This window comes from Polistes dominula, unplaced genomic scaffold (genome assembly GCF_049000335.1).
Source record: "Polistes dominula isolate Pdom_NZ unplaced genomic scaffold, Pdom_raw_medaka contig_83, whole genome shotgun sequence".
NCBI classification, from domain to species: Eukaryota; Metazoa; Arthropoda; class Insecta; order Hymenoptera; family Vespidae; genus Polistes; species Polistes dominula.
The window spans coordinates 937,017-960,174 of record NW_028301032.1 but is presented as its reverse complement, the minus strand read 5'-3'; the positions used below and the strand labels follow the sequence as shown (position 1 = coordinate 960,174).

Here is a 23,158-nt window from a genome sequence, read left to right as displayed (position 1 = left end):
AATAAATTAGACAACAAATTAAATAAACAAAACCGATTGTACGAATTTTTTTATCAACGAAATATTCCAATAGGCCGGTACAAACAATACTATTCGTAATAATTAATGGCATAACCGAACGTTGAAATTCTTTTGATTGAAACATTTGAAAAGGTTTCTTTTGTCTTTTTTCTTTTTAATTAAAAAGATAGTTTTTTTTATTTTCTTAACTTCGAGTTAACCCCCGTTGGTGTGAAGTCTTCGAACAATACTAATACTTTCTATCGGTCTTTCCATTTTATTATACTTGAGTGTTTTTCTAATAAGTATTATTATTAAGGTAAAATAGGTATAGGTAGTGCTCAGGTATTATTCAAATAAAAAACCTTTCATTAATATTTAATATTGTATCTTTTTTGTTATTCCGTGAAATGCATTTTCTTTATTTTCCATTTGTATTCTCTCGTTATTAAATAAAAATCAATAATAAACTCATTATTAAAAAAGAACTTTATATCGACGATTCGTTTCACTATCTAATAAGAATTTTTTATTTTTTAAATGTTGCATATATATATATTACAGAAATATTATTATAAATTCTTATATACGTGTCAATGAATTATTTAGCAGAGTAATTTATGTTTAAGAAATCAAATCGTCATTAAAAACTTGTGGTGGTAGGTTGCCAACTTGTATTAAAATAACGAGATATGTTGTTACTGAAACGATTACCTAAAAAAAAAAAGTAATTTTTTATACATATTAGTTATTTATTATCAATTAATTTTAAATGTTGCGTTTACTTTGCTTATCAATGTATGATTGAGTTGAAAAAATCCACAGCATGTAAATGACAATGGGTTTTGAATAAGTTGTAAAGTAAAATCACTGATCTAAAAATATTAACACAAATATATTTATATTAATTAAAATACAAATTAAATTAAAATATAATTTATTAATTATTACCTCAGTACGAAATTCCTTGCTAGTTGTTGGTATATATAATTCACAAATGATATCTCCGATATTTGACGCATGTAAAATATATACATATAAATTATTTACAATTTTTAAACAATTCGTTTTATAATGAAAAAGAAAATAATGAATAATTAATAAACATACTTCAGCACTAGTTGTTGCACATAGATGACTAATCATAATGATCTTAAACATATATATAAAAATCCAATAAGATAAACTAATTATTGCATTTATATTTCTTCGGCCTATTCCAATAATTATGTTATTATACAAATTGTAAGACATAATTGTTATTAAAATAGTAGACATTGATATGGATAATAAAATATTTATGCTGTAAGCATTGTTAATATTTTTAGCACATTTCATTAATTCCAAATGTAACTTTCTATGATAAAAAATGAAAAGTATGATAAATTAATATAATTTTTTAGATATCAAGAGTTCATTCAACAATAATTGCACTATAATTACTGGGCTATTTTAATCTTGACAACATTCTCGTTTGATTCATATATTCGATGAATATCAGCTGATGCAGAATCATTTTTCCAATTATTTCTCATTTTAATCATTCTTTTATGTTGCGGTGAATTGTTAGTTGTAGTTAGCATACTTTTTAATAATTCATTCAATTGACCAAATTTCATTTTTATAAATCTATATATAAATTCGTTAAAATATAATTAAATGTTTAATATTATTTTTCATATAAATAAATTGTGGAAAAACTTACCTCATCCAAAACATAAATGTAATTTCGGTCACTGATAATAAAAATAAAGGATAACGTTCTATATAATATATTCTTAAATACGACATAAAATTATGTCCAAATATTATTAACCAATTAATATCGGTCATTAATAAAACTATGAAAAGTAAAATCATTATTAATATATGATAATACTGTAACCAATAACATTTCGATAAATTTGATGGTATTTTTAATTGATTCATTGTACGAATACAAGTTTCCATTTGCAACAAAAAACTTTTCACTTTCTGTAAGAAAAATAAAAGAATTAATGAAATGAAAATCTTTGCGAATGAAATGTAATTTTAATTATTTAATGTAACGAAATATATTTGATTTACCTTTCTTCGAAGTAGTCCAGTAATTATGGTAATAAAATGATATAAATAATGACTATAAATGGATAATTCAAATGTTAATTTTATAAGGTATGGTTGATTTGGTTCAAAAGATTTTTCAAGAAATTTAAATTGATGTATCATGTAAATATAAACAAGTATCGTTGAACAAGCATAAATCAAACCAATCGCGTTTATCTTACTATCGTTAAAATATTCCACCAATCCGGTGGTAAACATTGAATTAATTATTATCAATGGTTTGATACCTCGACGAAATTCATCAGATTGAAACATTTTCTTTTTTTCGAGATAATAATTTATAATACAATGATTGAAAATTTTGGATTATTTAAATATTTTGTTTAATAGAACATTCTCTGTTGAATTTTGAAAGCACACTAAGGACACACTCATAACTCGGTTACCTGTTTTGCACCTTATTACATTTATATCGAATATTATTATGACCTTAATTCATGTTTTTTTTCGATTATTCGATGAATTCAACTAAAAGGTTATTTTATCTTATTACATTTTTCAAATTAGAAGAAATTATTCATTGGAAGGATATTATCTTTTCTTTCTTTTCTATCTAATTTGTTTTTATTTTATTGATACAATAAAGTTAAAGTAACACGATGAACAATACAAATTTAATATAAAAAATATTTCCAATTTATGAAAATTAGTGACAATTTGGTGAAATTTTCAAACGATACTAAATTCTACTTTCAATCTATCTATTTTGTTGCATTAAAGTGATAACATATAATAATATAGAAGTTTATTATGAATTGTGTCATTGACTTAGGGTAAAAATTACTTAACTTTATTTTATCAGATTAAAATATTTTTAGAATGAGTTGTTAAACAGGACGGTAGAATTTTCAAAAACATTTTTTGATTGTGTGCTACCAATTTGAATGAGAATAACCAGATAAGTTGTTACCGTACCAATTACCTAAAATGAATAAATTTAATATATAATATAAATTATACATACAAAAATTATGTTTGTAACTTACACCACTTATCAATGTATGATCAAGATCAATATAACCACAGGCTGTAAATGACAATGGATTTTGAATAAGTTGTACGATAAAATCGCGAATCTAACAAACAAAAGATTTGATTAAAAATCATGCCATTATAATATCATAAAATTATTATCGTAAATTTGCATTAATTATTATTAATTACTTCGGTACGAAATTCCATGCTGGTTGAAGGTTCGTACAATTCGCAAAGTATATCTCCGGTATTTGACGCATGTAAACAAAAAAATAATAACAAATAATTAATTCGTCGAATACTTGGTAAAAAAAAAATGTCAAGAAAGTGTAATGCATAATAAATGTTTAATTTTAAAACATACCTCTGTTACAGTTTCCGCGCACACGTGACCCACTACAATGATCTTTAAACCAAAATAAATAATCCAAAAAATATAGCAGCTTAATTCGTACCCGTCTGTTGGTTTGTTTGAAGTTATAATTGTATAATAAATATTGTAAGATATAACGGTGATTAAAATAAAAGCCATTGTTATTGTTAATAAAATATGTAATCCGTAAGTGTCGATTACATTTCTAGCACATTTTATTAATTCCAAATGTATTTCTCTACGATAAAGATAATTATTAAACAATTAACAAAATAGTTTGAGTTAAATAATAATGAAATTATAATGTTTACTTGATTTTTTTCATTTTTACGACGTCATCGTTTGAATTATTCGTTGAATAAATATCTGATAATAGAAAATCATTTTTTTTATTATTTTCCATTTGAAGAACTCTTTTATGTTGAGGTGAATAAATATTAGTTGTTAGCATGTTTTTTAATAATACGTTCAAATCGTTTAATCCCATTTTAATATACCTATTTTGAAATATAAAATTTGTTTCGACAAATTTTACTATTATGTATAATAATAATTATTATATTTTAATTAATAATATATTAAATAGATTAACTTACCTTATCCAAAATATAAAAGTGATATCACCAATTAGCAATACGATAAATGGACAATTTTCAACGTAAAATATAATATAAGGTATATTGTACGTAACGATCAGAAATATTACCCAACGAATATTAAGTATTATCATAATTATCGTTAAAATAATGACAATTGATATTAGATAAAATTGTAGATAAAAAATTTTCGATAATTTAAATGGTATATTCAATTGTTCCATCCTTTTATTGCAAGTTTCTATTTGCATTAACAAACGTTTAATCTCCTGTCAAAAATCGAACGAACACAGTATATAATAATAATACTAATCACGATTAAAATTATATGAATAAAAAATGTTTCGAAATTTACCTTTCTTCTTAAAATACCAGCGATAATACCAAAAACGTGAGACACATAATTATTTATTTGATATAATCGATCGCTTATTTTGATAAGAATTGGTTGATCAACGTCGGCAAGTTTCGAATAAAATGAACAAATAGAATCCATCGAACAAAAAAAAATGATTGAAAAACATGCGTAAATCATACCAATCGTGTTTATTTTATTATCAATGAAATATTCAACCAAACCGGTGTCAAATATCGAATTTATTATTATCAATGGTTTGATACTTTGACGAAATTCGATTGACGACGACATTTGCTTCAAATATTTTTTTATTTTTTTTTTTTATTAAATGCACTAATTAATTTAAATTAAATGCACTGATACTTTTATATGTTGTTAGAATTAAACAAGAGTTGCAAGATATTCTTCTATGATGTTTTAAATGTTACACTTATGAAAGTTTACAACTCATTGGTTGCATGATATTTTCTTTCGTTGTATTGGTTAATATCCTTCTAATCTATATTCGCATTTAGAGTAGTGGTAATTACTTTTCTTTTTTCCTAATGATGATTCGTAGAATATCCACTTATAGTTATTACATTTTTGCATTATACAAATTAATAATAAATTATTCATTAGAATAGTATTATCCTTTTCTGGTAAAATATTTATGGTGTTACTTTTTTTCCATTCGAAAAAACAAAATTGTTGACACTGAAAAGAGTGGTTCAAAAAAAAACATGAATTCTTTGATAGTATTGAAATAAGTATGAATTAAAAAATTATTTATAAGGTACATAATAAAATAGGAATTTAAACAAATTTATTTTTACATGAAAAAGTTGATTTATTCGTAGTTTTTATAACTGAACATAATTCGTTCATTTAGTTTACAATAATAAAAAAAAAATACTATACCAATTTATAATTTTTTGTTAAATGAATCAGCTACCTGTATCAATATTACCAGGTGTGTCGTTATAATACCTATACACTGAAGAATAAATATAAATAAATTATTATTATTATTATTATTATTATTATTTATTTTTTTTATAATAACGTAATTCAACATAAGAAAGTTGTACAAACCGAACAAATTTGTTTGCAATTAAAATTGTATAAACCAAATGCAGAATACGCGCTACGAAACTGCATCATTTGCATAGAAAATACTTCAACCTGTTACAAAATAAAAACATAAATAATATTAATTAAATTAATCATGAAATATTTAATAATAATATTAATAACCTCTCTTCGTATTTCGGTGTCCGTATTTTTACCATAAAACGTGTGAATGATTTCATTAGTACGTTTAGCCTGAACAAAATAAAAGAAAATCATCAAATAGATAATTAAATAACAAAAATAGAATAATTTTGTCTTACCTCATTCGAAGTTCTGTCACAGACGTAATTAACCATAAAGATTTTCATAAAATATTGAAACAAACATAAAATCATTACAACGAATTGAAATGTCATGCTCATTACGTTATACATATTTTTCATGTATTTTTCATAAAAATCGTATAAAGTAAATGTAGTACTCAAAATACAAATTGCAATTTCTAATGATATCTGTATGCCGTACATTTTACTAAAACATTTAGAAATTCTGTATAATTCCAGATGAATTTGTCTAAAAAAAAACGAAACATTAATATTATAACTATATAAAAAATATTTTGATTATTATTTTGATATATTAATCTTACCTGATTGTTCGTAAAAGCATTTTACTTCTATTTAATTTATAATTAGTAACTTGCAACTTAGATTGCGTTTGACGTTTTGACGATGACACGCATGTAAATAATTTTTTCGAATTTACAGGAAGTAATTTTTCAATGTACAAAGAACCATCATGGGTTTGTTTGCGATCAATTATTTCCGATGCGATTGAAGAAATCGGTAAAACATTAACGTCGCTTAAAAGTTCGTTTCCACGTTTAAATTCCGATTTAATGCACCTATGCGTTTTGAAGATTTTTTTCATTCATAAAATAAAAAAATTACTAATATAATTATTTAAGATTATTACGTACCTTACAACGGTAATAAAATCAATCAACGTCATAAATTCTACCAGAGCAAAATAAAAATAAAAAAATATACAAGAAAATATGAACAAAAAACTGGTATTTAAGGTATTGTATGAAATCATTCCAGCGGCGATTACTATGTTTTGTATAATTAAGTAAATAATAACGATCGTAATTTCACATATCGTTCTTTTATAAATGCTGTTGAAATATGACGGTGAACCTAACGTTTGAAGCGTCTTGTCGATTTCGTTTATTTTTTTTGCACAAATTTTCGAGTACTGTAGATATATATTTTGTGTTTCCAAAAAAAAAAAAGAAATCAATTTATTAATTTTATTAATTAAAAAGAAATTATTATAAATAAATATATTAGACTTACATTACTGTGATATAATCCCAATAGAAGTAGAACAAGTAACATAATGTTGTTAAGAATCGTAAAAATGTTACCTAAAATTTCTTCAAAATTAAAACTTTTTAATTTTATCATTTTGTCTTGACGATAAGACCAACATAAATGAGACAAAGAAAATAATGACATGGAATAAATGAAACTAAGTATCGGTCTCGAATGATTACGTGGAAATTCGAACACCCGTAATCCAAATATAGTACTTAAAAAATAAATCGGTTTTAATACGTCGTTTATACTTTTCGATGAAATTTTGTCGATTTTAGATGTTCTATTAACTTTTGCTTTTTTTATAAACAATTCTATTAAATTTATCATTGCAACTTTGTGTCGTCTTTGCTGATACTTCGCAATAGGAACACGTATCTGTTATTATATCGATATGTAAATTTGAAAACACCGTAGCTTTCGTTACTTTTGTCTTTCTTCTTGTTTTTTTTTTCGTGCAATGAAACACACAAACGAAGTTCGATGAGACGTCTTCGAAGGATATTATAGTAATGCTTGAGAGTTACTCGAATGCGACATTAAAAGACTCATATCGTAGATTACTTTTTTCGTTTAATCGATATCTACCATACTATTGAATAATTTATTCCATTGCAAATACGGTCAAAGAAATAAATTAACCTATACACCATAATTTCTTTATATTTTCTTTAAAAAAGTATATTAAAAAGAACCGTGTATAAAAGATACGTAACCCTATAGTAAAGATAACAAAATCAGATCATAAAAGTAGACAGTAGTAACAGTATCAAAAATAATGAAATAAATTAAATAAAAATTGTACAATTAAATTTCGAGTAGATAATTTACTCAATTTATTTTTTAATAGTTATGTATTTATCATTTATATAATTTATAGGATTAAAGAGTAACATAGTGTACATCTAACAAAAAATACAAGTATTATACAATAATAATCAGTAATTAGTTGATTCCGTTGAATTGGTATACAATATTGTGATTGGTGAGCCTCCAATTTGAATGAGAATAACGAGATAAGTTAAGACTCCACCGATTACCTAAAAATAAACAAAAAAAATATGCAATATTTAAATTATCATCTAACATTCAAAAGTGAATGAAAAAAAAAATCAATTTAACTTACACTATAAATCAATCTATTGTCGAGATTGAAGAAACCACAAGCGGTAAATGACAATGGATTTTGAACGTGTTGTAAAGTGAAGTTGTAAACCTTAAAAAAAACACACACACACACAAAATGTATCGTAAACTAATTCAAATCGATTACTTGTAATAATATGCAATAATAAATTATTACTTCTGAACGAAATTCCATGCTGGTTGACGGTTCGTACAATTCGCAAAGAATATCTCCCGTATTTGTTGCATGTAAGTAAGCAAAAAATAGAATAAAAACGATAGAAAAAATAATGATTTCGTTTTATCAAAAATCTTTCGTGAAAATTTTTCAGATAAAATGTTTATAATAAATCGTAAGAAAAAAAGATAAGAAATATTTAAGTAAAATACCTCGGTTGCAGCTGATGCACAAACGTGGCATATTATGAAAATCTTAAACATGTGATAAACAATCCAATAGGGAAAAAAGGAACATGTAAATGGATGCTGAGAATATTCCTTAGATATCATAAAATTATACTGAATATAAGAAGATACTGTGATTACTAAAGATGCTGTTGATATTGACATTAAAACATGTAAACCATAAGCATCGTTCATAGTCTTTGCACACTTTATTAATTCGAGATGTAATTCCCTTTAGCACAAACAAAAAATATATGTTAAATTGATATTTATTTAAAATAATTATGTTTATGGTATAATTACCTAACTTTTTTTATTTTTACAATATTTTTGTTTGATTTATATGTTCCTTGAACATCATATGTACGAGAATCATTCTTCACGTTATTCCAAATTTCAAAGATTCTTTTATGTTGTGGCAAATCGATGGTAGTTGTTAACATATTTTTTAATAATTCATTTAATTGACTAAATTTAATTTTGATATATCTGTTGAATATATATAAGATTCGTTAAAATATTTAACAAATTATTGGATAATTTTGTATAATTTACTTACCTTATCCAAAATATAAAAGTAACATCTGTAATTATCAATGACAAAAATGGAAATCTTCTAAGATAAATGTGAATTAATATTTGCCAAAATGTATAATTAATATATTGTAATGATTTAAAACTCGTAAGTATCATAGAAATAAATATAATCATTGAAAATATTATTATATAACACTGTTGTCGAAAACATTTAGAAAAGTTCATTGGTATATTCAATTTATTCATATTTCCATTACAAGTGTCCACTTGTAACATAAAACGTTTTGTTTTCTACAAATAAGAAATAAATCATTGTAATCTATATAAACAAATTACAGTAATAAAATACATACATAAGTAAATGTTACCTTTCTTCTTAGAATTCCACCAGTATTTGTAAACAAGTAATATATGCATTCGATATATTTATAAATTTCGTACGTAGATTTAACAAAACTCGATATGTTTATATTAAATACAACCGATGAATAAAATGGATATTTTAATAATATTAAAATGTATAGGGTGTTAGATAATAATGCATAAATTATACCAATTGCGTTTATCTTATCATCGAAAAAATATTCCATCAAACCCGTTGTAAAAATTGAATTTAATATTACAATTGGTTTAATACTACCACGAAATTCTTTTGATATTAACATTTCTTCGATAAAATAATTTTTATATATTTTTTTGTTTTAAATAAATCCACTGATAATTTGATCAATGATCAAACGTTGCATTGACAAAATTTTTTAAACTTCTTGTTCACAAACTTTAATTTGTTAATAATAAATACAAACTTCGTTTAATAGATTGTTCAAATAGAAAGTACACATTCTGTGTGAAGTTTTGCAATGAAACTACTAATGTTCAACTTATTACTTGCAGTTATATTTACTTTGGTATAGAATATATTTTTTATTAATCATTTTAACGTAAAAAGTGAACATGAACCTTTATAAGTTTGTATTTTTTGCTTTAGTTGGAAAAACTACTAATGGGAATTACCTTTTTTTTCTGCATAGAAATTAATAACAAATTATTCATTAGAAAAGTATTATCTTTTGTCCACCCCCACTATTCTCCTCTTTTATTCATTCTATCTTTCAAATATTATTATTTTTTTTTTTTATTAACATGCAATAAGTAGAAAAATTATAATGAAAAATGTAGCATAAAATCATTTAATACATTTATGTTCGTGAATAAACATTATATTGTTCGTTTTCATTTATTTTTTGTTGTATAATTTATAATTATCTCAGAAAAGAATTTTTCTATTAAAAAATTGATCTATTTACGTCATGTAATGAATCATATTTATTTTTTTTATTTCACATTTCTTTAACAAAAAAAAAAGAAAGAACTTTATTTCATAGTCATTCATATGAAAATATTGATAAATAAAAATCAATAAAATATTTTTATTGGCAGATATTATTAAAGTGGAATATGAATTAAATTACAATGTTATTTTCTTAAAGTATTTTATTAATTAAAGTTTATATAATTAAACACAATAAGCTTTATTTAATTTAGAAGAGAAAAAATTTTACTTTATCGATGTATGATTCATTTCTAATTTAATCAGCTACCTGTATCAATATTACCAGGTATGTAGTTATAACACCAAGACACTGAAAAGTAATTAAATTATTATTTTTTTATTTTTTTTTTTTATAATAACCTGATTCAACATAAATAATTTTACCAACCGAACAGATTTTTTTACAATCAAAATTGTATAAACCAAATGCAGAATAAGCGTTACGAAATTGCAACATTTGTATGGAAAACATTTCAACCTGTTTAAAAAAAAGTAATAAAAGTATTAATGAAATTAATCCTGAAATTATTTAATAATAATATTAACCTCTTTTTGTATTTCTACGTCCATACTTTTTCCATAATACGTATAAATAATTTCACTGGTGCGTTTAGCCTAAACAAAAGAAAACAAAAAATCATCAAATCAGTTAAATAATTAAATAACGAAAATAGAATAACTTTTTTCTTACTTCATTCGTCGTTTTATCGCAGATATAATTAATTAAAAAAATTCTCACAGCATTTTGAAAGAAAAATACGCTTGTTATAACAGATTTTAAAATTAGAATAATAGTTGGTATTTCTTTACTGTACTTTCCATACAACTGGTATATAACGAATGTATTAAAACAAATACATATTGCAATTTCTAATGATATTTGTAAGCCGTACATTTTACTAAAACATTTAGAAATTCTGTATAATTCCAGATGAATTTGTCTAAAAAAAAACGAAACATTAATATTTTAACTATATAAAAAATATTTTGATTATTATTTTGATATATTAATCTTACCTGATTGTTCGTAAAAGCATTTTACTTCTATTTAATTGATAATTAGCATCTTGCAATTTAGATTGCATTTGACGTTTTGACGAGGACACGCATATAAATAATTTGTTCTTATTTACAGGAAGTAATTGTTCGATGTACAAAGAACCATCATGTGTTTTTTTGCGATCAATTATTTCCGATGCGATTGAAGAAATCGGTAAAACGTTAACGTCGCTTAAAAGTTCGTTTCCACGTTGAAATTCCGATTTAATGCACCTATGCATTTTGAAGATTTTTCATTCATAGCATAAAAAATTACTATTATAATTATTTAAGATTATTACTTACCTTACAATGGTAACATATTGAAACAACATTAAAAATTGCACCATACAAGTATACGTGTGTTGAAAAAATATTAAATATAAGTGTGCAGTTTTATAAATCATATTATTTGTCATAATTTTTTCTAATAAAATTGTTGTGAAAAATAGCAATAAATAAAAGAAAATAATTGTCAAATCTCTTATTGTTATTCTATAAATTTTATTGAAAGTTGACGATGAACCTAAATTTTGTAACGTTTTGTCGATTTCTTCTATTCTTTTAGCACATTTTTTCGATGACTGCATTTATTTCGTTTATAAAAAAAAAAAACAAATTAAAGAAATTAATTTATTATCATCAATACAAAATAATAATAATATTAATTTACAATAAATATATGTTAAGCTTACCTCAGTGTGATATAATCCCAATAAAAGACAAATAAATAACACTAATAAATTTGATATTATAGAAAAATAACCAAGAATTGTGACGAACTGAAATACTTGGGATCTTTTAACATGAGTCTGACCAGATTTCCAAAAAAGAAAAAACATTAACATGGAATAAATGAAACTAAGCATCGGTCTCGAATGATTACGTGGAAATTCGAACACCCTTAATCCAAATATAGTACTTAAAAATAAATCGGTTTTAATACGTCGTTTATACTTTTTGACGGAATTTTGTCGATTTTAGATGTTCCATTAACTTTTGCTTTTTTTATAAACAATTCTATTAAATTTATCATTGCAACTTTGTTTCGTCTTTACTGATACTTCGTAATAGGAACACGTATTTTTTATTTTGTCAATATGTGAATTTAAAATTACCGTAGCTTTCGTTACTTTTGTCTTTCTTCTTGTTTTTGTTGTTGTTGTGCAATGAAACACACAAACGAATTTAGATGAGGCGTCTTCGAAGGATATTATAGTAATGCGTGGGAGTTACTCGAATGCGACATTAAAAGACTCCTGTCGTAGATTACTTTTTTCGTTTAATCGATATCTACCATACTATTGAATAATTTATTACATTGCAAATACGGTCAAAGGAATAAATTAGCGTATACACCATAATTTGTTTATATTTTCTTTAAAAAAGTATATTAAAAAGAACCGTTTATAAAAAATACGTAACCCTATAGTAAAGATAACAAAATCAGATTATAAAAGTAGGCAGTAACAGTATCAAAAATAATGAAATAAATTAAATAAAAATTGTACGATTAAATTTCGAGTAGAAAATTCACTCAATTTATTTTTTAATAGTTATGTATTTTTCATTTATATAATTTATAGGATTGAAGAGTAACATAGTGTAGAATAACAAAATATACAAGTGTTGTATGATGTTATAAATATTTGACGTATATAATACATAATATGTGATATATGAACATTATATTGCTTGTTTTAATTTATTATTTGTTTTATAATTATTAATTTTCTTAGAAAAAAATTTTTTTATTAAAAAACTTAATCTATTTACGTCATATAGTGAATCATATTTATTTTTTTATTTCACATTTTTTCAATAAAAAAAAGGAAAAACTTTAATTCATAGTGATTCATATGAAAATATTGATAAATAAAAATCAATAAAACATTTTTATTGGCAGATATTAATAAAGTGGAATGTGAATTAAATTACAATGTTATTTTCTTAAAGTATTTCATTAATTAAAGTTTATATAATTAAACACAATAAGCTTTATTTAATTTATAAGAAAAAAAGAATTTACTTTATGGATTTATGATTCATTTCTAATTGAATCAGCTACCTGTATCAATATTACCAGGTATGTAGTTATAACACCAAGACACTGAAAAGTAAATAAATAATTATTTTTTTATTTTTTTTTTTTATAATAACGTGATTTAACATAAATAATTTTACCAACCGAACAGATTTTTTTACAATCAAAATTGTATAAACCAAATGCAGAATAAGCGTTACGAAATTGCAACATTTGTATGGAAAACATTTCAACCTTTTTTAAAAAAAGTAATAAAAGTATTAATGAAATTAATCCTGAAATTATTTAATAATAATATTAACCTCTTTTTGTATTTCTACGTCCATACTTTTTCCATAATACGTATAAATAATTTCACTGGTGCGTTTAGCCTAAACAAAAGAAAACAAAAAATCATCAAATCACTTAAATAATTAAATAACGAGAATGGAATAATTTTTTTCTTACTTCATTCGTCGTTTTATCGCAGATATAATTAATTAGAAAAATTCTCACAGCATTTTGAAAGAAAAATACGCTTGTTAAAACAGATTGAAAAATTAGATTTATAGTTGGTGTTTCTTCAATGTACTTTCCATACAAATTGTATAAAACGAATGTATTAAAACAAATACATATTGCAATTTCTAATGATATTTGTAAGCCGTACATTTTACTAAAACATTTAGAAATTCTGTATAATTCCAGATGAATTTGTCTAAAAAAAAAACGAAACATTAATATTTTAACTATATAAAAAATATTTTGATTATTATTTTGATATATTAATCTTACCTGATTGTTCGTAAAAGCAATTTACTTCTATTTAATTGATAATTAGCATCTTGCAATTTAGATTGCATTTGACGTTTTGACGAGGACACGCATATAAATAATTTGTTCTTATTTACAGGAAGTAATTGTTCGATGTATAAAGAACCATCATGGGTTTTTTTGCGATCAATTATTTCCGATGCAATTGAAGAAATCGGTAAAACGTTAACGTCGCTTAAAAGTTCGTTTCCACGTTGAAATTCCGATTTAATGCACCTATGCTTATCAAAGATTTTTCATTCATAACATAAAAAATTACTATTAAAATTATTTAGGATTATTACTTACCTTACAATGGTAACATATTGAAACAACATTAAAAATTCCACCATAAAAGTGTATGTGTATTGTATAAATTTTAAACATATGTCTAGAGTTGTATAATTTGTTTGATTTGTCATAATTTTTCCTAATGAAATAGTTGTGAAAAATACCAATAAATAGAAGAAAATAATTGTCAAATCTCTTGTTGTTATTCTATAAATTTTATTGAAAGTTGACGATGAACCTAAATTATGTAACGTTTTGTCGATTGCTTCTATTCTTTTAGCACATTTTTTCGATGACTGCATTTATTTCGTTCATATAAAAAAAAAAACAAATTAAATAAATTAAGTTATTATCATCAATACAAAAAGATAATAATATTAATTTACAATAAATATATGTTAAGCTTACCTCGGTGTGATATAATCCCAATAAAAGACAAATAAGTAACACTAATAAATTTGATATTATAGAAAAATAACCAAGGATACTGATGGTATGAAATAGTCTGGATCTTTCAATATGAATTTGACCACATTTCAAAATAAGAATCAACACTAACATGGAATAAATGAAACTAAGTATCGGTCTCGAATGATTACGTGGAAATTCGAACACCCTTAATCCAAATATATTACTTAAAATATAAATCGGTTTTAATACGTCGTTTATACTTTTTGACGGAATTTTGTCGATTTTAGATGTTCTATTAACCTTTGCTTTTTTTATAAACCATTCTATTAAATTTATCATTGCAACTTTGTGTCGTCTTTGCTGATCCTTCGCAATTAGAACACGTATTTTTTATTTTGTCAATATGTGAATTTGAAATTACCGTAGCTTTCGTTACTTGTCTTTCTTCTTGTTTTTTTTTTTTTTCGTGCAATGAAACACACAAACGAAGTTCGATGAGACGTCTTCGAAGGATATTATAGTAATGCGTGGGAATTACTCGAATGTGACATTAAAAGACTCGTGTAGTTGATTACTTTTTTCGTTTAATCAATATCTACCATTCTATTGAATAATTTATAACATTGCAAATACGGTCAAAGAAACAAATTAAAGTAAGCACCATTATTTGTTGTTTTTTTTTAATATATTAAATAGAACCGTATATAAAAGATACGTAGCCATATAGTAAAACAAAATCAGATCATAAAAGTAGGCAGTTTAAATAAAAATTGTACGATTAAATTTCGAGTAGAAAGTTCACTCAATTTATTTTTTAATAGTAATGTATTTATGATTTATATAATTTATGGGATTGAAGAGTATCATAGTGGTTTAGAATTCTTACTCCATCGAATCGCTTACTTGTGCCATGATGACTACATACGTAGCTATTACACCTATACACTGAAAAAAATTCCTATATATTTAATTACATACAATGAAATATTTAAACAAAAACGTGTACTTACTGAACAAATATGTTTGCAACCAAAATTAAATAAACCATAAGCCGAATATGAAGTATGGCATTGCATCAATTGCATAGAAAATATTTCTACCTGTAAAATACAACAAATGCAATTAAAATAATTATGTTGAAATATTATAAAAAGTTTATACCTCTTTTTGTATTGCAATATCGGTACTTTTTCCATAAAAAGTATGAATAATTTCGTTGGTACGTTTAGCCTAAAACAAAAAAAAGGTCACAAAATTATGAAAATAAAGTTAATATTTAATAAATGTTTTACCATACCTCTTCCGTTGATCTTTCACATATGTAATTAACTGCAAAGAGTTTTATAGAATAATGTACACATACTAAAATTGCACTTATCAATTGAATATTCATATTAATGATTTCGTCAGATCTGCTAGAATATTGTTTATAAATAATATATACGACATTCGTGTTGCATGAAATACATGTTGCTATTTGAAGTGACATTTGTATACCGTACATGTTACCAAATTGTTTTGATATTCTGCATAATTGTAAATGAATTTGTCTAAAAAATATTTAATTTTAATTTGTTATAATTTAATAAATAATATAAATAATTGTAATTCGTAATTACTCACCTGATTGTTCGTAATAATTTTTTACTTCTATTTAATTTATAACTTTCAACTTGCGATCGTGAATGCATACTATTTAACGACGAAGAATAATTAAATAATTTATTTGAATCAATGGTAAAGAATTTTTGAATTAATTCTGATGCAATGGAAGAAATTGGTAAAATATTGACATCACTTAATAAATCGTTTGATCGTTTAAATTCCGAATGGACCGATCTGAATTGTTTTAAATTTAATTAATAAAAATAATAATATTAGTAATAATAATAATATAAAGAGCTAATTAATTAATATTTTTTTACGTACCTAACCATAGTACAGAAATCAAAAATTGATAAAAATTCGATAATAAAAATAGAATAATATTGAATATTTGATAAATAAAATTCTAAGGATAGAGAATCCATAGGCTGTACTGATTTCACCTCAAAGGTATGAATAGTAGCAAGGATTACAATAAATAATGTAAAAAGTATTATATCGATGATTGTTTTTTTATAAATTTTATTAAACGATGACGGTGAACCCAATGCCTCCAAAGTTTTGTCAATTTCGTGCATTTTTTTTACACATAATTTCAATGACTGCATTTAATTCATTTAAAAGAAAAATTTTAAAAGATTAATTTAACTTAAAAAAAAAAAATAATATATATTTATTTATAATAAACTATTGTGTAACTTACCTCATTCTGATGTAATCCTTTAATTGATAAGACCAATAAATTAATAAAATCGATCCCAATTAAAATATTATATATCGTTTTTTCAAAATAATTCGAATATTTTATATAATTTTTTCTATATTGCCAAATGCTGACATTTAAAACAAACCATGACATCGAATAAAAAAAACTTAGTATTGGTCTTGTATGATTACGTGGAATTTCTAATACTCGTAATCCAAAAAATGTACTTAAAATGTTGATTGGACGTAAAACATCGTACAAAGTTTTACTTCGTGTTTTTTCATTTTTAAATATATTACGAAATTTGATCTTTTTTATTAATATTTCAAACAAACTTTTCATTGCAATTTGGTATTTTTTTGTTCACTAGTCGATGAATTAAATAACGTATTATTTAACAATACAAAAAAAAGAAATGTTATTTTAATTGATTGATAATTTTCTTAATTTTTTTTTTTTTTTTTTATTATAATTTTGTTAAACAGGAACGTTTCTGCAAACGATGAAATGTCTTCGGAAGGCTTGAACGTTATGCATGTCAATTTCTCGACACTAACATTTTATGACTCATCCTAATCGATAAAACTATTTTGTTTTTATGTATAATAAAAATTCCTAATCATTCTTACTACAATTCCCATGAGATTTATAAGATAAAATAATAAATAATATAATATAACTTGAGTAATAATTAATATTATTTCTTATGAGTTTCATGATTGTATTAAAAATAATATATTTAATACAATATATACCATTAGTATTAATTGTTAAATTATGTATTACAATAATAGTGATATAATATTTTTATTCTAACGAATCACCTACTTGTGCCATGATGACTACATACGTAGCTATTACACCTATACACTGAAAAAAATTCGTATATAATTAATTTCATACAATGAAATATTTAAACAAAAACGTGAACTTACCGAACAAATATGTTTGCAACCAAAATTATATAAACCATAAGCCGAGTATGAAGTATGACATTGCATCAATTGCATAGAAAATATTTCTACCTGTAATATACAACAAATACAATTAAAATAATTATGTTGAAATATTATAAAAATATATTATACCTCTTTTCTAATTGCAATATCGGTATTTTTTCCATAAAAAGTATGAATAATTTCATTGGTACGTTCAGCCTAAAATAAAGAAAAAAGGTCACAAAATTATTAAAATAAAGTTATTATTTAATAAATGTTTTACCACACCTCTTCCCTGGATCTTTCACATATGTAATTAACTGCAAAGATCTTTATAGAATAATTTACACATACTAAAATTGCAGTTAATAGTTGAACATTCATATTAACGATTTCTTTAGACTCATTAAAATATTGTTTATAAATAACATATACGAGATTCGTGTTACATGAAATACATGTTGCTATTTGAAATGACATTTGTATACCGTACATGTTACCAAATTGTTTTGATATTCTGCATAATTGTAAATGAATTTGTCTAAAAAATATTTAATTTTAATTTCTTATAACTTAATAAATAATTTAAAAAATTGTAATTCGTAATTACTCACCTGATTGTTCGTAATAATTTTTTACTCCTATTTAATTTGTAACTTTCAACTTGCAATCGAGAATGCATTCTATTTAACGACGAAGAATAATTAAATAATTTATTTGATTCAGTGTTGAAGAATTTTTTAATTAATTCCGATGCAATGGAAGACATTGGTAAAATATTGACATCACTTAATAAATCGTTTGATCGTTTAAATTCCGATTGGACCGATCTGAATTGTTTCAAATTTAATTAATAAAAATAATAATATTAGAAATAATAGTAATATAAAGAACTAATTAATAAATATTTTTTTACGTACCTTACCATAGTACAGAAATTAAAAACTGATAAAAATTCGATAATAAAAACAGAATAGTATTGAATATATGATAAATAAAATTCTAAGGGTAGAGAATCCATAGGCTGTACCGATTTCATCTCAAAGGTATAAATAATAACAAGGATTACAATAAATAATGTAAAAAGTATTATATCGATGATTGTTTTTTTATAAATTTTATTAAACGATGACGGTGAACCCAATGACTCCAATGTTTTGTCAATTTCGTGCATTTTTCTTACACATATTTTTAATGACTGCATTTAATTCATTTAAAAGAAAAATGTTAAAAGATTAATTTTATAAAAAAAGAAACAATAATATATATTTTTTTATAATAAATTGTTGTGTAACTTACCTCACTTTGATATAATCCTTTAATCGATATGACCAATAAATTAATAAAATACATCCCAAGTAAAATATTATATATCGTTTTTTCAAAAAAACTCAAAAATTTCATAGAATCTTTTCTATATTGCCAAATGCTGACATTTAAAACTAACCATGACATTGAATAAAAAAAACTTAGTATTGGTCTTGTATGATTACGTGGAATTTCTAATACTCGTAATCCAAAAAATGTGCTTAAAATGTTGATTGGACGTAAAACATCGTACAAAGTTTTACTTTGTGTTTTTTCATTTTTAAATATATTACGAAATTTGATCTTTTTTATTAATATTTCTAACAAACTTTTCATTGCAATTTGGTATTTTTTTGTTCACTAGTCGATGAATTAAATAACGTATTATTTTACAATACAAAGAAAAGAAATGTTATTTTAATTGATTGATAATTTTTTTAATTTTTTTTTCTATTAAAATTTTCTTAAACAGGAACGTCTCTGTTTACGATGAAATGTCTTCGGAAGGTTTGAACGTTATGCATGTCAATTTCTAGACACTGACATTTTATGACTCATCTTAATCGATAAAACTATTTCTTATTTATGTGTAATAACAATTCCTAATCATTCTTACTACAATTCCCATGAGATTTATAGGAAAAAATAATAAATATTATAATATAACTTGAGTAATTAATAATTTTATTTCTTATGAGTTTTGTTTTTGTATTAAAAATAATATATTTAATACAATATATAACATTAGTATTAATTGTTAAATTATGTATTACAATAATAGTGATTTAATATTTTTATTCTAACGAATCACCTACTTGTACCATGATAACTACATACGTAGCTATTACACCAATACACTGAAAAAAAAATTCATATTATTTTCGTACAATGAAATATTTAAACAAAAACTTGTACTTACCGAACAAATATGTTTGCAACCAAAATTATATAAACCATAAGCCGAATATGAAGTATGACATTGCATCAATTGCATAGAAAATATTTCTACCTGTAAAATAGAACAAATACAATGAAAATAATTATGTTGAAATATTATAAAAATATATTATACCTCTTTTCTAATTGCAATATCGGTATTTTTTCCATAAAATGTATGAATAATTTCATTGGTACGTTCAGCCTAAAATAAGAAAAAAAAGGTCACAAAGTTATTAAAATAAAAATAATGATTATTAACGTTTGTTTTCATACCTCTTTAGTTGTTCTATCGCATATATAATTAATTGAAAAAATTCTTAAAGTATATTGCAAAATAGATAATATTTGACAAAATAAAGAAAGAATTCCTAAATATTGATTAGGATTTGGCTTTTTAAATAATTGATAAATATGATATAACGTATGTGTGTTGCACATAACGCATAATGCAATTTCTAATGACATTTGTATGCCATATATATTACCAAAACTTTTCGATATTCTGTATAATTCCAAATGAACCTGTCTAAAATAATATTGAAATTATTATTTGATAATTTAATTCAATTGAAAAATGTTTTAATTACTCTCACCTGATTGTACGTAATAATTTTCTACTTCTGTTTAATTTGTGACTTTCAACTTGCAATCTTGAATGCATTTTATTCAACGACGATGAAAAATGAAATAATTTATTCGAATCTATGGGAAATGATTTTTCAATTAATTCCGATGCAATTGAAGTAATTGGTAAAATATTAACGTCACTTAGTAAATCATTTGCTCTTTTAAATTCAGATTTAATACACCTGTAATATTTCATTATCATTTATTATAATTATATTATTAAAATGAATGAGAAGTTCGCGCGTGGGGTTTTTTTTTTTTTTTTTTTTTTTAAATTAACATTTCACTTGCAACATAAATTAATTGATTTTTCAAAATATTTAAATGCACGAACTTTTCATTCAAATATAATAATTATATATATATATTATAAATAAATAATAATTTAATTACGTACCTTACCATCGTACAAAATTCAAAAACTAATAGAAATTCGATCATGAAAGTATACAAATATTCTATCAAACCTAAATAAATAGTAGGTTTAAGAAGTACACTTTTTGTATAAAGTAAAACCAATACTATAAGAACAAGTACATAAATAAGTATAAAGGATAATAGAAGAATCAATAATTCCATGATTGTTCTTTTATAAATTTGATTGAAGGACACGGATGAACCCAAAGCTTCCAATGTTTTGTCAATTTCGTGCATTTTTTTTACGCATAATTTCAACGACTGCATACAAATTAAAATATAACAATTAAAATTATAACATACAGTAATTAATTGTTATATTAGTAATTATAAAGATAATTATTTTTTATATCATAGTTTACAAACTCACCTTGGTTTGTTGTAATCCTCTCATGTTTATTATAATCAGCGTGAAATAATTAGTAAAAAATAATAAAATATCAATTGTTTCGTCGAATTTAAGTACACTAGGATGAGTTGGATTACCATTAAGAATATACCAAATATTTAAATTTATTGCTAACAATATTATCGAATAAATCAAACTAATTATCGGTCTTGAATGATCTCGTGGTATTTCGAATACACGTATTCCAAATATAATATTTAATGCATTGATTGGTCGTAAAACATCGTATAATGTTTTACAGTTATTTTTTTTTTATCATTTTTAAACATACCATGAGCTTTAATTTTTTTTCTAAATAATTCCATTAAATTTCTCATTGTTTTTTTTATTTATTTTTTTATTTATTTATTTTTATTTTTTTTTTTTTGTAATAGTTTATGGGATCCAAAATCAAGTATTATTTTACAGTAAAAGAAAATGTAATTTCAATTGATTGAATAATTTTTAAATAGTTTGTTTATATTTTTTATTATTATTATTATTTTTTTTTCTTAATAGTTGATGATTCAATCACATAATTATTGTACAGTAAAAACAAAACAAATGTTATTTCAGATGATCGGGTTATTTTTTTTTTTTTAAATAATTTGTTTATATTTTGTATATTTTTTTTATTGTTTTTTTTTATCTTGTTAAACACGAACGGGTTTTGTTGTATACGATGATACGTCTTCGAAGGATACAAAGGTTATGCGAATAAATTTGTCATGTAACGTTGGCGCTGTATAACATTATTGAGTCAATAATATTATACGTACATTCTGTGTTTACTTGACACGTATTAATAATCCTTACTATCATTTGGCCTAATTTAAAATACATTTATTACAAATGAAGATTCTTATCATGTTATTTCGTTGATTAGTATTAAATGTTTATTTATTTTTTTTTGCACATTTAATTATTTTCTAAGTAAAAGTAAAATTAGTAAAATAAAATAATATTGTTTACATAATTACATGAAATCAATTAATGATAGAATAATTAATTATTAACATATTTTTCCTTTTTTTTTATATTTTAAATTCTTTTTTTTTTTTAAATTCTAGCAGTAGTTTATTTTTAACACCATAAAATTTATACAATGGTTTATATATTATATAATCTTTTTATATTATATTTATTAGGGTTTTACAATTAAAAGTTCTCTTCATTTTTATTTGTTTTTTTTTTTTTTTTTTAAATCTTTTCAAAAGTTTATTTTTATTAAAATAATTTTTAATAAATTTCTTTTTTTTTTATACAAGAACAAATGTATTTTCTTTTAATATTTGTTTATTTTTTTATTTTATCTAATAAATCACTTGCACAATCGGTACATTATAATAATAATTATATATTATACTTTTTATTATTTATACAATTTACAAGATGTTAAATTTATCATACTAAT

General features: G+C 23.1%; 3 protein-coding genes and 1 non-coding gene across 4 annotated transcripts; all 4 read right to left on the bottom strand.

Moving 5' to 3' along the window:
• Window positions 1–600: 600 nt before the first annotated feature.
• LOC107073519 (uncharacterized) lies at window positions 601–1,015 on the bottom strand. Its single transcript, XR_016177214.1, has 3 exons — window positions 952–1,015; window positions 786–875; window positions 601–714 (listed from the first exon to the last, which is right to left on the bottom strand). It is a non-coding gene; the product is annotated as an uncharacterized LOC107073519 (transcript).
• A 1,880-nt stretch (window positions 1,016–2,895) lies between these two features.
• LOC107073518 (putative gustatory receptor 28b) lies at window positions 2,896–4,184 on the bottom strand. The gene is made up of 6 exons (XM_015334208.2): window positions 4,051–4,184; window positions 3,766–3,951; window positions 3,537–3,692; window positions 3,271–3,382; window positions 3,093–3,182; window positions 2,896–3,028 (listed from the first exon to the last, which is right to left on the bottom strand). The coding sequence occupies exons 1-6, from the start codon at window positions 4,182–4,184 to the stop codon at window positions 2,921–2,923; spliced, it is 786 nt and encodes a 261-aa protein (XP_015189694.2). The 3' UTR covers window positions 2,896–2,920.
• Window positions 4,185–5,294: 1,110 nt separating this feature from the next.
• Window positions 5,295–5,977, bottom strand: LOC149031888 (putative gustatory receptor 28b). Its single transcript, XM_089174347.1, has 4 exons — window positions 5,782–5,977; window positions 5,645–5,713; window positions 5,483–5,572; window positions 5,295–5,384 (listed from the first exon to the last, which is right to left on the bottom strand). Exons 1-4 carry the CDS (start codon window positions 5,902–5,904, stop codon window positions 5,313–5,315), a joined length of 354 nt encoding a protein of 117 aa, XP_089030473.1. The 5' UTR covers window positions 5,905–5,977; the 3' UTR covers window positions 5,295–5,312.
• Window positions 5,978–10,496: 4,519 nt separating this feature from the next.
• Window positions 10,497–12,314, bottom strand: LOC149031887 (uncharacterized). The gene is given in 8 exon segments (XM_089174355.1): window positions 10,497–10,550; window positions 10,629–10,718; window positions 10,787–10,855; window positions 10,932–11,181; window positions 11,258–11,512; window positions 11,585–11,862; window positions 11,974–12,206; window positions 12,209–12,314. Coding segments are annotated over 8 exon segments (1,335 nt in total).
• Window positions 12,315–23,158: the final 10,844 nt, after the last annotated feature.

Excerpts from the sequence above, each read along its gene's own strand:
- LOC149031888 (XM_089174347.1), bottom strand. The coding sequence starts at position 5,904 with ATGAAAAATATGTATAACGTAATGAGCATGACATTTCAATTCGTTGTA. Across the intron at positions 5,573-5,644 it reads ACACCGAAATACGAAGAGAG|GTTGAAGTATTTTCTATGCA; the intron begins GTTATTAATATT and ends ATTTTGTAACAG. Across the intron at positions 5,385-5,482 it reads ATTGCAAACAAATTTGTTCG|TGTATAGGTATTATAACGAC; the intron begins GTTTGTACAACT and ends TTTATTCTTCAG.
- LOC107073518 (XM_015334208.2), bottom strand. The coding sequence starts at position 4,184 with ATGATAATACTTAATATTCGTTGGGTAATATTTCTGATCGTTACGTAC. Across the intron at positions 3,693-3,765 it reads GTAAAAATGAAAAAAATCAA|AGAAATACATTTGGAATTAA; the intron begins GTAAACATTATA and ends TCTTTATCGTAG. Across the intron at positions 3,029-3,092 it reads ATCATACATTGATAAGTGGT|GTAATTGGTACGGTAACAAC; the intron begins GTAAGTTACAAA and ends TATTCATTTTAG.